The sequence below is a fragment of the Aquila chrysaetos genome, chromosome 20 (assembly GCF_900496995.4).
Source record: "Aquila chrysaetos chrysaetos chromosome 20, bAquChr1.4, whole genome shotgun sequence".
NCBI lineage: Eukaryota > Metazoa > Chordata > Aves > Accipitriformes > Accipitridae > Aquila > Aquila chrysaetos.
This window is the reverse complement of record NC_044023.1, coordinates 2,060,011-2,077,619: the sequence shown is the minus strand read 5'-3', so window position 1 is coordinate 2,077,619 and position 17,609 is coordinate 2,060,011. Positions and strand designations below refer to the sequence as shown.

The window sequence follows — 17,609 nt, the reverse complement described above, 5'->3', positions numbered from 1 at the left end:
TAGTGAAAGTTAATTTACACTCATGTCACTAACAAAAGAATTTACTAGGAAGTGATCTCAGTGCCCAGTTCTATTTGGTGGGGGAGCAAAATAAAGAGAGGAAACTCTGTAGACATCTGTTTTCATAAAATTGGGTAACTGACCTAAACAGTTCCACCATTACTTTCTGTCTTACCAATCAGTTTCTTTATGTCACCATTTCCCACTAAAGTGCTAGGAAATTACACATTAAACGTTGCTACTACTGAATGTTTAGGCTTGTCTGAAAACTATCGCCTGAATCAGAGCTGATTACAAAACCATAAAAAGTGTATAAAAGGCAGCTAAAGGGTCCAAGCAGAAAGTCTGGGTTATTCGAATAAAGGAGGAAAAATAGAGTTTAAAGCTATTTCAGAAATAGGATTTTTCTGTATGAGAAGCATCAGCCTTGAGGAACAGAGCAGTTAGCACAGTGAAGAGAATCATAAGGCACACCCCACGTAGTTGCAATGCAGTAGCTAGACATGTCCTTGCTAGTAAAAACAATCCTGAGTCATCATGCTATAGCAGATTTTGTAGCTCCTTATTATTCCCTCTCTTGGCAGTGGACAGCCTGCTCCCCCCCCTCTCCCCGCTCCTTATTTCCTTCTTTTGCGAGGAAGGATTTTAGTTAACTAAATGGACCAAAACACTCCATGAGGATTTTCTCACATCCTCTGACCCCATTGCATCTCTGCACTTCTCAAAGAGTAGGAAAAAGAGTTTGTAGCTGCCAGGAGAGCAAAATATACACCACTTCGAGACAAGACACATGAAAAACCTGCTGGCGCTCTCAGAACTATTTGCCAGGGCTGAGTATTGCTTTCATGTTTATGCAACTGTAGTCAGGAATGAGACAGTAAGATGACTATGTCCTTGAAATTGAGGAACAGTCCCTGTCTTAACATTTTCTAGTGTCCCAGTCCCTGTCTTAACATTTTCTAGTGTCCCTGCCCTAAATTCTCTTTCCGCACCCTCATCCCAACTACACATAACAGAAGCACTTCAGCTTCAATTTCTGCAACTCTGCCGACTGCAAATGGGAAACACTGACTATCATTTACTTTAAAGGGGATACCTTTTAGTTTGGCAATGCAAAAATGCTGTTTAAAGATCTCCACATTTTTCATTTACAGATCCACCAAACCCCAATTCAGTAGATTGATGTGAATTGTTAAGAGGAAAGGGTCGGTGCCCCCTTCTCTTCTCCTTAACTCTTCTTCCAAGGGTTCCTATGCAGCCTTCCCAACTCCCTATTCAAACTGTCCTCTATATGCCTGTCAAGGCAGCTGGTCACATTTTTCACCCTCAAAATTTGGTCACTTGAGATTTAGGGGGTGGTCGTGGTGGTGTGGGGGTGGGAAGTAATTAAAATTCTGGCATCCCAAGTCATATCAGATGCTCATCTGGGAGCTGCTCACCCAGTCAAATTCCTCCATTCATAGGGTCATTTTCTAATAACCAACTGTATCTTGAGCATGCACCCAGGCATTGTTAGAGCAAACCACTTACCGATTCCTGGCACGTAGCAGTGGGTAGCAGCGGGAGGGAGACGTGTGCCCAGAATGTTTAAGGGCAGGCGGAGCTGGCGGCAGAGGATGAGGTAATGGCTCTTTCATGGTTCCAGGGACACTCACACACAGTTACTGCTGGTCACAGTGCAGCCTTTCAAAAGCTAGATTTGCTTCAACATTTGGTAAAGTTTATACTCCCTTTTAATGGCAATAAAGGGAATCCTTGTGCCCATATTTGAAACCGGCGCTTAAATATACTATTGGTTGAATCCACAGTTATACATTTCACCTGCTTTTTATGGGCAGGACATAATGCATGCTAATCAAAGCACCCATTTTGGAAAAAAAGGAGGGAAAATGGGTCCTCAGGGAGAAAAGATAAAACACGAACAGAACAAAGCAAAGCACACAGAGCTTTTTTTTCTTCGGGTGTTCTCACTTAGGGCTAAATGTTTTTAGAAATAATGAGAGTCATACTAAGAACATTCTTCTCTTCTTACTAACTCCTCGGCATGTTAGAGGACAAGCTACATGGAGTGCTTTGATTTTAATTTTTGTTGGAACTGTCTGTGGCTGAGTAATCTGCAGTCCAGATGTTGTAACAACAGTAAAGTCCCTCTCAGCATATACACGAGGATGGCAAATGGCTCTGTTGTGAAATCCTGAACAGGACTCTTGTCTCCCCTTTTCTCTTGCTATTGAATCATTAAAAAACAAACAAACAAACAAAAACCCCACAGAAGATACACAATTTGCAAAGGTATTAGAGATCAGCTGACAAAACAAAAGAATTAGTTCAAAAGTAAAGAGAACCAACTTAGTTTGATTTACACCTTCTCCCTCCTATTCAGTCTGCACTTACAAAGTCTAAAATCATTAGAAATGTTTCCAATAAGCTTTCAACTTAAAATTCTAAGTTTAAGGGCAAAAAAGGGGGCTAGGGGGAGAAAGGCATCTGGGAGAACTTATTGTAAAAATATTTATAGCCTAGCCTAGCCTCTGTTCTAGCAATGTAAAGTAGTGTTATGCTCATTTACGTCCAAGATATATGCATAAGATTAGGCCACAAAGCCTTCAACAAAACACTACACAAGAACAGCCCTCAACAAAATTATGCCACAGCATAAAAAGCAGAGCACCATGGTGGAAATGGCCCACAAGCTGTACTTCACAGCCTCTCTTCACGAGCAATGTCAGAAATTGGCATCAGCACCAGCAAGACTGGCTCCTGTGGCAAGAAATCACAATGCCATAGGAACACTGCCAGATGAGAGGACATTTAACAGTGTCTTCCAATATCTGATATCCCAAAGGAGATACTAAATACGATTCTAGTCTCTGCTAGATTAACAAATGAGTCTGAGAAATGCAAATTTGCTCTCATATTTTATAATACTAGGCACAGTTGCATCGAATTGTCAAACCACTCTAATGTTGTCCAAATTCTGTTGAATATACTTCATTAATACAGAAAGCGTTTGTACCTCCTGCCTAAAAGAATGCTGAATAATCACTACACTGTACTCTATTCGACATGGCCCTGTTGGGCGTGTCACTGCAGTTTGAGGAGACAGTAACTGTTATCAACAAACATACCTGGTAGCCACAAATACCTGGCAAGGAGCCAGAGTTACTGCCACCATCATGGTAGCACAAGAGAAGGGAACATGGCAATATACTTCTTCCTACACATGCACAGCTCTGCACAGAATTATGGTCTGCTACTACCAACTGCAAAGTTGACCCAAGGGCAGGACATGTTTCCTCAAACTGCTGAGGTTAAACCATTCCGTTCTATTTAATCTGTTAGAACCATCAGTGCACCGGTAGCAGAATGGAACCTGAAAATCCTACCAGATTGGGCTGCAATAACTGGTAAACCTGGTATTTCCAGCCTGCAGTCAAAACAAACAGGAGAATAAAAATCACAGCCCTTTTTACTTTTTCTTCTTCTTCTTCTTTTTTTTTTTTTTTTTTTAAGCAGCAGTCAAAAGGCCTCTTGAAGCCTTGTTTATAAGCAAACCAGTCTCAAAGGCTGGATTTGCATTGGCAGGGTTTGGAGCCTGCAAAATAAACCTTTCTAGGTAGTGTTTTCCTTCTGCCTATAAGGGAGGAATGGTTTCTAGTATAATTCCTCCCAGACTACATCCCTTTCAAACTACACTGAAGAAAACGCCTAATTCAACACAGCTGGCCTCACCAAGCTTCCCTGGGAGCCCTTGCACTCTGGGCATGCACCTGCAATCCTTCCTTTAGGAAGGCAGTGAATGGTAACACACAATCTGACAGCCTATTGACAGGGTGAAATCACTACTGCCATTCAAAAATAGGAGAATGTACAGAAGCTGTTACTTAGTTGCAATTTCTTTGGCAGAAATCACTCCATTTGGGACATAGTTTATGTTCTAGTACAGTGGATACCACAAAACATCCTTAAAAAAGTATACTTCTTTAACCAACACTAAGGTTCCAACTTGAGTGCCAAGTTACAGTTTGAAACAAATTCTATGAACAAGTGATAAGATTCCTAGAAAAATGGTTTTCAATTACCTATAGTTTTTTCTCCACAGTCCTGTGTTCTCCATTCTCCAATGACCTTTGTGCTACTAATGTTTTGCATATAATAGTGATTAAGTGAACTAGACCACCAGTTGTGCTCAACTTTTACTCCACCCATAACCAGCTATTCTAATCAAGGGCCTCTGGTAAGAAAACTGCACTTTGGCTTCTGAAAATTATTATTGTAATAGGAAAGCCAGAAAAATTATAAAGCATCTGTTGAAATTTCAACTGTGAGGATAGTGACTTTCCATGCTTTTAGAAACTTCATTCTTTCAACACTCCTAGTGAACAAAGCAGAAGTACTTACTCTGCTACAATACATGCACTTCTTTAAGGTTCTAAATTCTTTGCATTTCAGCCAAGCTTCATGTACCAGAAAGAAATGACATGATTATTTGTTAATTAAGGTTTGGGATCTTAATTTGCAAGGAAGATTTCAAAGATGCAATGAAATTAACATGAGCTTCTTGTAAAAGACATCCCTAAAATTTCCTCTGGTAGATGCAGACATTAGGAAAAAAACTTGACTGCTTGTAATAGGTAACTTCAAAGGCACTTCTTTCAGTTCTGCACACAGTTCTTCCGCATGGGTGGTGCACGCATCCTCTCAGGAGCTCACTGCCAAGACTTGTACTACTCCTTCATTTTATGATTATAAATGTATCATAGAAGATCATGTGGCCAAAAGACATCCAAATGATTCTGCTGCATTGACTTGAACACTGGAGAGTAGACTAAAAAAATGTATCCCATCACATCATGGGTGTACATCTGGTCACACGACAGGAAAGCGCAAGCAGTTTGCAACATGGAACTGAATGCATAGGGAGACCCTTGCTCATATGAGATGCTGGGCAGTTGCATTTTTGCCATGTCATGAGAGAGAAACTGCAAGGACAGGACTGATTTGCAGAAAGCCCATCTGACCTGCAGACCCCCCTCCTGGCCCACATCTAGCCAGGTTGGGCAATCCTCCTTTGCTGTTCTGCATCTGAAAAAGCAGCCTTTACCAAGGAAACTGACATCTAAGATGTGGCTTTCTTTTCAAAAAAACATTTGGACACGCAAGATGCTATGACATACTTCATGTGCTGAGAACAATGAGCATAATGCTCAGAAGTTAACCGAAACTAATGCATCTGTACAGCACATATCTAAAAGGAAAAAGGATTCTTCATCTTGATGAAATCATCACTTGTAAATCCTGGTGAGTGCCTGAACACAATCTCTACCCCCTCACTTACCTCACAAAATGCAATTTGTAGTCCCACCTGATACACTCTTAAGAGTGTCCTTCCAAAGTTTTTAAAGAATAAAGCCTTGGAAATTTCCCAGCTCCCTTTTCAAAAGAGTTTACAGATTCATGCACCATCACATTCTATGATGGTTCAATACCTGACATTGCACAAAGGGGAAATAAGGCTATTAGTGAAAATATCACAGGCTGCAGACTTGAAGAGCCACTATCAAAACCAAGATACATGGGATATTCGGGGACTGTCCGAGCTATCAATAGAATCAGAGTGACTCAGCAGAAGGTAATGAGAATCTTCAGTTCTGTATCAATACTGGAGATAAAACACAGTGGGGAATAAAACAATCACACACAGCAAAAGATCACGCACAGAGGTGCTGCCTGGAGTACTGTGCAGTGCTATATTTTAGAACTCACTGAAGAAACGGCAAGTCATCTTACAACCAGCCAATACATAAAAAGGTTTATCTCTATTCAAGTCCATGCAGCAAGATCACTTAGATGTGTTTCAAATAGCAGTCTCTATTCTTCTCTATTCCTGATATTTATTTTTCACTTTCAGCCTCCTACTGATATGGCATGTCACTAGAAGCATCTGACAATTTCCAATGTGCTCATTCATTGCTGTGTGCTGCTTGAGCACTTTCTCCATTCACCTTTATTCTTACACCAAGACTGTATTATCAAGCCTGAAGTTCGCTGATCATTGACTGCTTAAGGCTTAATTACTGTGCAAAAAAATGAGCAAACACCAAGTCTTTTAAATGTCAGCCAAACAGTATCAGCACCTTCCTCCCCACCCCCACCAATATGAATGTTTGCAAATCTTCCAAAAAAAGCAAATTGATATATCTTCCCTCCCAGCCTACTTCATGAACAATAAAAGCTGCATAGATCCTATGACTTACATACTTCCAATTGGTTAAAAGCTTCCGTAAATGTCTATTAACATTTTACAAGGATAAAAAAAAACAAACCTGAAAGTTTTTACAGCCAAACCTGGCTGATCCATACTTAGTGTTGTAATACACAGCCTCACGTGATGGCATCAAAAAGCTTTAATTATCTGCAATATTACAATGTATTATTTGATGAACCACTGACCTATTAATCTAAACAAACCAAATCACAGCACTGCTAGCTGAAAAAGAGGGCTCATTCAAGCTGTAGGAGACTGTGAAGCAAGGTCTATGGCAGCATGCTGAAGTATCTATTAGCTCTTCAGAAGCTACAAAATTTTCACATAGAAATCCTGAAGTACTCTGTAGAAAATTTCAAAAACTTATACAAACACTGTGAGCTGCCAATAGAATTTAAAAGAAAAATAGGAAAAAATTCTGGCACTTAGCATCTTTCATCTAAAGATTCTGAGGAGCTTTATAAGCACCAGTACCAGAAAAGGTTTAAGTAAATTATACCCACTCTAGGGCAGGGAAATTGGCACACTAGGCATTAACTAAGCAGTGAAGAAAAACTAGGAATTCTGATGCCAACCACCTAGCTGTTCTTATCTTCAGATTATGATAGTTCTAATAAGAACTGTGTAACTCCAATAACATGAATACAGAGATTAGACTAGTATATTATTTGTTACCCTCCATTGCAATACTCATGGTTTTCTACAGCCACGTGGGAGTGTCCAAAGAAGAAAGTATTGCAATAAAACAAAGAAACTTGAGAAAGTTGTTTTATAGAAATTTTAAACAACTCCATACATGGGAAAATTAACAGTCATAGGCAGAAATAAAAATTTTATGGTAATTTTATTATAAAGAATAAATATTTATTTAGCATAAAAATATTCAGCTCATTGTTTTTTAGTATCAAAGTTTTGATGAACCTGACTGAACAAATTCCAGGCCCTGCCTGTGTTAAACAGGAAACTCGTCTTACACTGCTTGTTATTTCTAATTCCCATATGACAAGTTTTACAATACCTACATGATTAGGGCAGGGAGAAATCTGAATTTGTTATAACACCAAAAATGGATCAGGATTAAATCACCATATTTTTCAACAAGAAAGGAATCCGATCCATCTTCTTCAGTAGTTTACTACCATATATATATAATATACACAATTATATTTTTTTTCCCTGAAGCTGTTTAACAATGAAGACATCAACTTTTAAGTACTCTAACATGAACAGTCACCACAAGCAGCTTATTTTTTGACTGAAAAGTTAGTATCAGACACCAGTCTTACTTATCTGATACAAGAAAAATATTCCTGGTTCAGTGGCTATGTTTCTACCAAACACAGAGAGAAAAGGAAGAAATGCTGTACTTACTTGTTAAAAAGATTCAGTCCAATCCTATAATGGCGTTTCCTGATAACATCGTTACTGAAGGCAGGGGAATCCCAGCTGTTGCGAGTTTCTTTGTGGTATGTTTGTTTGCTCAAGGTTTGCTCCCTTAGGCTGTCTCTAGAAGAAGATTCTGAGCTGCAATTTATTGTATCATTAGAGTTAGAAGTGCTGTTGATGCTGTCATTGTCTCCATCAGAATAATCGGACTCTGATTTGCTTTGCCTGTTTGCTGTACCATTGATAGCTAAATGACTATCTATAGGCCTAGCCCTATGTCTTGCCTCCTGTTCCTCTCGGGATATAATCTTGGCAGGAATGCTGTGAGGAATGTGTTTTGGGCTTCCTTGTTGACTAGTGATCCCTCGGTCATATGCATTTTGTCTCTTTAATGAGCCTCTCTCTGAGCGGTCACTCAAGTCCACTGAGCTGTCACTGGGTGGCTCTATAGTTAGCAATGGTAGATGATCCATTCTCATCCTCTGTTCCTGACATTCCAGTGACGGGGTACTCCTGCAGCTTGTATCAGTGTCTATCTTATTATCATCTTTGTGGGTCATGGACCAGTACTCTTGAGAAGAGTTCACGGACCGGAGCCTCAAATCAGATTCTGTGCTGGACGGTCTGTCTACTGACTGGGAAAGTGGGAGGGGTGGAGATAACTCTTCCTCATCAATATATAATGTAACATCACTGTATGATGCTGTCATCTCATCAAGCTTCCTGTGATCCACATTGTGAATTGCTGGTTTAGTTTGAGCACAACTATCCCTTTCCATTTCGCGACTTCTGACTTGATCCGGAGTCTGGACTTCATCGGAATGTAGGCTACGGCAATTCAGTGCATCATCAATGGATTCTGCAAGGGATTTCACTTGCCTGGAAAAAGCATCCTCCAGTTCTGTTATAGCATCAGCAAAATCAGTAGATGCTGCTGGTGACTTCATTGTAGCTGACTCTCCAAGGTCACTACATTCAGACTGTACCAGGGATCCCAGCTTTGACCCATCATTTGTAACAGAAACTTGTTTTCCTTCAAAGTAAGAGCTGTGGACTTTCTCAGGTCCTTCAAAGGAAAACTGCATTCTCATATTGGACAGTACAATGCGTCTTGACATACGATTTTCAGACATAGAACTTCTAAGACGCTCAAAATTTTTGTTCATCTGATATTGGCGAAAAGCTGTTTGTATGGTACGAGCAGCATGTCTAGTTATGAGACGGCCTCCATATTTCCGTTCTAGCATTTCCACCTGTGAAAGGGTGAACACAATTATTTTGTAACTTGATGCAGGTTAGAACAAGGTTAAAGTACAAAAAAAAAAAAAATTCTTTTAACAACTTTAATTTTTAGACATTTTTCAATGTATATACTGTTTTTGAAGGTAAAAACTCAAAGCCCCAGACTAACAACTGCACAAATAGCAAACCGAACAGTCATTTGCAAATTCCACCATTAAAATACAGACAAAAATTTGACTATGTAAATACTGTGATATAAAATTAATGTTTTGGCAATTTGTGCGTGTGTGTGTTTAAATTTTGGTTTTTTGCACATTAGCATTGGTGTGCCCATGTCAAAGCAGATAAGATAGCACTCTAATGCAGCATAATGCAGTCATTCTTTCTCTGTAGGGACAACTGCAGAGAAGTGAAATCCAAGTATGATGCAAATTGCCATATTTTAAGAGTAAATTATAAAAGTGTCCATCACCTTTCCAGGCATGCATCGCTTTCTGCATGAATAAAAACCAGGTGGCATCATTTCACCCAGGCCTGATATCAAAGCAAAACTGAGCCTCCCAGACCAAACGTTTCCAGAGAGGTTTCTCTGATAGAATCTCCACACACACAGTCTTCCTCAAACCAAGAGCATATTTCAGACTTTCTAAATACAAATTCAAAACTATTTTCATTCTTGTAATTACATTCAACATTGCCAGTGTTTCCAGTTAACAGAATGAATATGCAAAATAAAGACATTGTAAATGCCATCAATTTAACCTAGTGAAAAAGATGTGTCAGTACTTTTGGAATACTCATCAGGTATTTTCAAGCCTTTCCTTCCAAAACATGAAAAGCATCGCTTATGTAAAAAACACTGAACAAGATCAATAACTAGTTTTATTTCAATTTTTTTCCCAATATTTAATTTCTGTTCTGATTGGTCTTTGCTGGATCCACATTATTCATAAATGCAAAACATCCATGACAAATCAATATGTTTAGTACTACAATCAAACCCACCATTTTTCTGACAACATTTTTGTATAAGTCCATGCAATTTTCATAATATTCCAATGATTCAAAAGTCACTTCTCACTTGAAAATCCAGGTACCCTTTTTCATTAGACACCATGTTTTAATTACTTATTTTATATGCACATGCACACACAACCTATCCCCCTCACACTTTGGAGATCTCCCCAAGTAAATGTTAAGTTCAGATATTGATGTGCAGAGGGGCTTCATCCCCCTTCTATGGAAGAAATGAAATGCTACTAAAAAATATTTTCTAGTCCATTATGTCTACCATTTGGGAGTAATTGATGTATTTCTTTCAGTACTATTGGCAGGTTCAGCATCTCCCATTCCCCTTCCACATTAAAGATGATCTCCTTTTTGGCTCAGTGTTTCAAAATGTGAATCACTGATTATTTTATTTTATCTTATTTTTTTAGTTCTCGATGCAAAAAATACTATGCACAGTTATTGCCATAAATTGAGGAGGCTAACTTCTCAGATGGGCTCAGATCAGGGTTACTCATAAGGAATTGTTCTTTCAACTGTATCTTGAAACTTCTTTTAACTAAGCTGAAAAAGCTGTGACCGATTTCAGAGCTGGGAATATGTAAATCTCTGCACAGTTTTCTACAGTTTGTCTTTAAAACAATTGTTTAGCCTTTCACCCCCAAATGGGGGTTATATTACCTATGGCTATGAGGTTACTTCTAAGGCATTCTGAAGATTAAAAAAATTATTAAGACCTTCTACTACAACCCTGCCACTGCTGCCACACATTTGCTACTATTTCTATCCCTAGTGTACATTATGTCACGTGTGTTTAAATAAATTGTAAAAGATTATTTTGCTGGACTAATCTCAAAACAAATGATGAATTGTCAGTTTAGTTCTTCTCTCAAAATTAAATGTCAAACCTGAAGAAAACTAGCATAGCTGGTGTGAAAGAACAAAAGAAAACCTAATATTCTATAAAATGAATTACATGGACTTTATTCTTGCAAACAGGCTGTTGTCCTTCAGGTTTACAGAGAAAATATCATCATCATTGATTATCATAAATTAGGGGGTTTTGGTGGGAATTTTAATTGAAAGTATTTTGGAATTTGCCTAGATGATTTACTAGACTTGTGACTAATACATCTAATAAATTGTAATGCATATTTAATGCACCTTTTAAATGCATATTTAATGCACATAGCCTTTATGTAAAGCCTTGGACATTTTCCTAAATAGTTTTTAAGTATCTTCTGAGATTTCAGTGAGAGCTTTTCAAGAGCAGTAAGCAACTCTTCAACATCAAGCTTCCTTTATGTCATTATCACTTTTTATTGCATAGGACTCCCTGAACAAATACAAAATAACATCTGCAGTCCTCATTCTCTATCAAACCGGCATAAAAGGACAGATGGAATCAGGCTCTGTGGAATATCTGCAGCGCAGGAGACCTCTTTAAGTAAGCCTTGCACTCTATATCAATCCCTTATGAGACATCTAGCAAAAATGACTGCCAAAGGTAGAAAAGGAAGTAACATTTTAGATTTCACAAGGAGGTCCAATTTAATAGCAGAGCTGGCATAATCTAGATCAAAAATCAGGAACTTGGTAAATCCCTCTCCAATACAAAAGTTGGTAGGCATAAAGGCTGTACTAAGCTCATACTTGCTATACCAAATATTGGCCTCAACTTTAAATCAGAGCTCAAGCTCTGTTCTTCCAGGTCTCTCTGGAACAACATTATATGATTCTCCCACCTGAAATTTCAGAAGAACAAACAGATGGCAAATGAGACTTAGCCCCTATAAATTTCACTGACTATCAATGTGTGGTCCAAAATCAGGAGCAGTGTGCTTCCTGTCTGCAGAATTTTGCCTGCTTCCACTTTTGCCATGTTAACATACAAACTGGAGTGACTATGCAATATACCGCAATGATTCACAGTGAACAAAATATTCTGTGGGAAGAAAGATCTCTAACAAAAAAAAAAAAAAAAAAATCACCAACCAAAACCCATTGATGTATTGGCTACTGTTCATCTGTCATTGCATCCTGCATATTTTCTTACCTTAAGCTATTACAGCATAATTTTCAAATGATAAATATTAACTTATATAAAAATAAACATCTTTGAAATAGGACTACATTCAGAATGAAGCTTAAAAGGAATGGCTGAGGCTGTCTTACAGTACTGCCTTTTTAGGGACAAAGGCTTTGAACTCCTACATAGCTTCCATCCACTTATTTGTAAAGCATATGGAAGTTTTGCGTAGTTGAGTAAAGCCAATTAAGACCTTGAATTCACCCCACAGATATGAGAAATTATCAGTTGCAATACGTTATTCCTTTCTTTCAGCAACAACAAAGATATCCAGGTTTCAAAATTACTCATTTTCTTAGAAAAATATTTTGCATTATTACATTCTAGCACTTGTCCCAAGCATGAAATCACAATTCCTAGAAGAACTGTTTTTACTTTTAACACTACTAACATAGCTTTTACACCCTTTTTCAGGAAGGGGGGAAGGTGTATGGGACACAGGGATGACACAACACAGTAAAAAAGTCAAAAACCTCAGAAATGCTGACGTATGACTATTTTGAACTAAGTTGGTCACAGGAAAAAAAGTATTTTCAGTATCACAACTGAAGTGATGCTAGAAAAGATTTTTCCCAGCTTACAGGCATGTTCCCATTGCCATAAATTAGGTAACAAAGCTCAAATACCTGCTTATCTTGTAGGTCTGAAGAGAGTTCATAGCTCTCAGAAAGTGATCTTGACCTTTTAATAGCTTCTTCCTCTGCTTGTTTTCGCAGTATGGACGTTGAATGCTGAAGTTTTGGCCTCCGAGATCTTTGTTGTCCAGGGGAGACAGAATAGAGCCCGTAAGCAGAATGATCGTAATGGTCTGGACTTATAGCTGAACTATGTGTTATAGGTCCTTGATGGTAAGTAGATGGGCTATCCAAAGATGTGCCAGTTTCACTGCTTGGAGCTTCACCCTCAACACTAGACAGAACGAAAAGACAGAAAAATCCTCAGGTAAGTATTGTATACCAAAATTCTCAGCAACAAATAACAGTTTTGCTCAGTATCATTTTAGGTAAACATCCAGCACATTTTGTTCAAATTCATATGAGGGTAATGTGGCTTTCATGTCAAACACCAGAGTTTTCACTGTAATCTAAGGAAGTCTCTATTCTGTTGCAGATGTCATCTTTAGAGCATGAGTCAAGCAGGAGAACAGAGGTTTCAAGCATTATTTAACTTTATAAACTACCAATAACATCCTGAGTAAGCCACTCAGCAACCACTGTGTGAAATAAATGAAAACTTTTAATTTCTTATAAGACTGCTCATTTCCAAGTTGTTCTACTTCAAAACGATAGATTCTTATTTGTGTCTTTCCTCGCTTTGAGAAATAAAAGCAACACTTTCTTACTGTTATATTACAGTTTGACATAAAAGGATTACTTTCATGTTTCTCAACGGAGACTTGGGATTTTATGGATCTTGTGAGCTACTATGTTTCTAGAAACTGAAGTTGGGAAAAAGTACCTACAGGAGAAATCTAATTTATTTCTCTGTTAGTGAAAGATTGCTCCCATGGGATACTTTTGGCATGCTTTCTATTAAGGAAAGAAAAAAACCCTTTATATTAAGAGAGTTGTACACAATAGGAAACATTTCGAGTCCTAGTCAAGGTTTATCCTGAAGTAGTGATGACTAATAGTAATTTGTATTTGTTTTATATTTACAGTAGGGCATTCTCACATTGCCATAGGGTATGCACTTTCACTCTTCCATCTTTTTCATGTTTCACATAAATCCTTACTATCTGCCTCATCCTGTGTACACAGAGCACTGATAGAAAAATGGAATTTTAATTTTTTTTTAATCACTCAGAAGGCTTAGTAAACACTCCACACACGCATGAATAAAAGTATTTGCAGCACTTCCCCTACCTTTTGTTTTAGGAACAGGTACATCCAAACTCTAAACGAGTAAAATTCCCCGTTTCCACCACGCCCTGTATTTCTTATTTTGCTTTCACTCACATGTATACGAACATAAAAAACAAAGCCCTCCTGTTGCTTCTCAGAAATGAAATGCTGTGACCCTTGCTGCATACACATACCACAGCAGTCCCTTCAACAGTTCAAAGTACAAAGCGATTTCTGAAAGAACGTTCTCCACCGGACCGCAGTGCCAGAAGAGATCAAGGTTAACACTGGCAAAACTCTCCTAGCTTGAACAGTGTGTACTTTTTAAAGTGAAGGAGAACACCCCCCACCCCCGCTTAGATTTCTGAAAATGTTTCTATAAACATGGAAAACCGAAAGCAAGTCCTCTTTCTTTGCCCATCAAAATATGACTCTACCCGAAAGGTATTTTCAAACATACTTTACCCAAGCTGGAAATATTTTCAGTGTGCACACATTACTTTTTCCAAAAAGGAAGTTGACAGGAAACTAATCCCTTTCCCTCCCTGATACAGCTGGCTTTCAAGTTAAAAATGGTAAATTATCCAGAGTTTTGCTAGTGACATTGAAACTGTGTAACCACTCGTTAAAAACAAACAAATCCTTCTCTCTAAAGTATCCATTAAAGAAATTAGTAGGATACTGAACCGCTTCACATTCTCTCTTTAAATACTGAATTATGTTCCTCTGTTCTGCTAACTGTGAGGCCACACGATTTTGTACACCACAGGTTCCTAATTACAAGCTTATTTGTAAGTACTTTTCATACAAGTATGGTAAATTTGTTTTTAACAGGAAGTCAGGAATTATCACTATTTCCCCCTTAGGTTCTGTGACTTTTTTTGCCTTCCTCGACCTTAAATTGTGAGCTATTTAATAACACTTCCACATTGATTATTATCTCATGTTGACAATTTAATGATACCTTCAGTGGATCACATAACCTTTTCATCAACAAAAAGGGTACTGCCCTAATCAGAAAAATTTGGAAGGGGGTCTACCTGAGGCTCTGATTAAATTTAGGGGTTTCTTCTTTATTTTTAGTTTGTCTTTCATACTTTTTCCAGACAGAAATATGATCCTTGACTGGCTGTAATGCTTGATCTCGTTTTGCTCATGGGCCTATTCCCTGCCATCACACCTGACCTTTGAAGCAGGGAAGTAATTATCTTTTACAACAGGCAACCTCCTGCACAACAGTATGACAGCCCTTTAAAGCAAAGAAGCGTGCACAGGCAGTATTGCATATGTGAAACCCTTCTCCCATTCAGCTCTTCTTGTCCGTTAGGAGCAGCTGAGGCTTCATAGGATTTATTTCATAAAAACGAAACTCCACTGACAACCAAAAGCAGCTTGCTTTCTACTAGTTACTACTTCACATATGTTTGGAAAAGAAAAATATTTCAACAAATATGACTTGTGTGAAGCTTTAAGGATGCCAAGATGCATTGCTCCGCTATGGAGGAAGTACACACAGAGCATCATGGAACAGGAATGTAGAATTGAGAATCATCCTGCCCATGTCTATTTTCAAAGACTGTATGCTATAAAGGGTACCTTTGCTTCAAAACAGACTCAGAACACGAGCCAGTCACTACAGGGTTACAAGGGCGGTTTTTATCTATCCATTTATTAAAAATGCCAGCACACAAAAATGTCAAGGATTCTGCTCCAGGCTTGCCACAAGAATTAGAATAAGTCCCCCTATGACTAGGGGAGCAGTTAGACACTTCTCTAGCACTACTTCACTTCCAGTAGCCACCCTGCACACACTTTCTCAGATGGGCAAGAAATTAAGTACATTATGTACACTGCAAAAATGGACAATATAACACTTCACCCAAGCCCAACTAGAATTAGAAATAACTTCTTAATGAAGGTCTCCGATTTGAGGCATCTGCCACCTACTATACATGTCCAGTAGAATTACTGATAATTTCAGTGTTTAAAAAAAAAATAATCTAGTGGGTAAATTTGGTTCATCTCCCTGCAATGTGCAATGGCATATTACTAGGGAACCTGGCAATATGTTGAGTATTCCAATTGTGTAGTATTAGGAGAATGCAAAACAGTTGAAATTAACCTTTTGTTTTTAGAACTCCAATTGTTTTATCACACTCCTGTTTCAGCAGAAAACAGACATCCCTTATCTGCCAGGCCAGAAAAAGGTTGCTTGCCAGTATTTTACAAAGAAGCAGAAAATGGAGCAGCTAAAGAGTGAAAATGGAAATTAAATATTTAAAAATAATTAGTACTATTAATATGACTTTGCATGAACAAAACTTTAAAACAGAGCCATGGAAAAACTTTGTTTCTTTGTACATATAAATTACTTTTTTGAAAGAGTGGCCAGCACTGACTGAATCAGTATTTCATCAGAAATTGACACTAGAAGTTTCTTCCTGCATAAACCTCAACTTGTAATACTGTTAAGAAACCCCCCAAACACCACTATATCAAGAAACAATAGGGAAGATGAAAAGCTTAGAGGAAAAATGGAAACAGACTGAGCACAGTATTTTTAACATATCTCAATGGATGTGTAAAACTATTGGTGAAATCAGATTAATTTTACTTTTTCCAACTACTATAAAGCAGTATTAAATACCAAACATAGACGGATTCCGGCATTTTCTTTTATTTTGTGTGTGTACGACTCTAGACTTCCTGCAAGAGCTAAGCCACATACTCTGCAAACACTTTTAAATTAAAATACATCAGCTGCAGTGACATATGTGCGTGCAAGTAGGATCTGTTGGCTTCATCAGCAGGGCAGTAAGATAAGGGTCATCCCTGCAGTGCAGCTAACACTGTATTTACCCATGATGCACATTGTGCTCTAACAGCTACAGAATCAAAGCTCACTGCTCTGTCTGAATTAAAGACTAATACCAATGTGCATGCAGTGGTTGCCAAAAGCTGCTTTTCTAACTAGTCTGCCTAGATGTCGAAGCTAAGTAACATGGTGCATGGCTCTATCTTTGGACTAAAGTAGCATACAATAAATTCAAGCTGATAAAATGTGAAGTGGATGATGTTGCTAGCTAGAAAATAGTCATGTGTTTTACAGTTATTTAACACTATTCAGGTAATAAGTTAATTTCAAGAATTACCTAATAAGAAAAAAGCTCTGTCTCCTCCTTCCTCTGTCTAATTGCCAAATGTAGTTGTGTGGTTAGCCATGACCAAAACAAAACATTTCCTTACCAGGCATTTTAGCAGCAGAAACCTGGCAGGTCTTTTCTTCCTGGTCTCTCAATTTATACCTTCAGTTATTACTTCTGATCACAAAGGCTGTAATTAGTAACCAGTACACTAAAACCACTATGATATTTTAAAACAACATATTATTCAGGATGCTTAAATATCTACTGTTATTCTTTGATTTATTTTTCATTTTCATTCACATTTTCCTCTTCCTTCAAACCTTGCCAAACTATTATCTTAGCAAAACCAAAAATAAGCACAATAAAGACAAAATTTTCAAAAACAAGAAAACGTCAACATTTGAGCTTAAAATGGAAACTGAGTCCTCAAGACCTAAGTTTCAGCAAGGAGCACCCAAGCTTTTCCATGAGTAGACTTACTTGTTCCACTGACAATAATAGCAAAATGATCAGAGAAGCTGCAGGTTTGGTTCCACAGGCACAAGCATTTACCTCTCAGAGAGACTATACTATGAAAGAAAGAGAGATGATAACCAGAAAAGCAGAAATTTCCTTTTAACTGAGGC

At 38.1% G+C, this 17,609-nt stretch overlaps 1 protein-coding gene across 18 annotated transcripts in view; it reads right to left on the bottom strand.

The window, feature by feature from the left end:
- The window catches only part of IQSEC1 (IQ motif and Sec7 domain ArfGEF 1), a 357,083-nt gene that overhangs the window by 40,669 nt on the left and 298,805 nt on the right, over nt 1–17,609 (bottom strand). For all 18 annotated transcript variants that reach the window (XM_041118608.1, XM_041118609.1, XM_041118610.1 and 15 more), the window contains 2 exons: nt 12,620–12,902; nt 7,640–8,907 (listed from right to left, as the gene is read on the bottom strand). In XM_041118608.1, the coding sequence (XP_040974542.1) occupies nt 7,640–8,907; nt 12,620–12,902 (1,551 nt within the window). The remainder of the gene's footprint in view (nt 1–7,639; nt 8,908–12,619; nt 12,903–17,609) is intronic.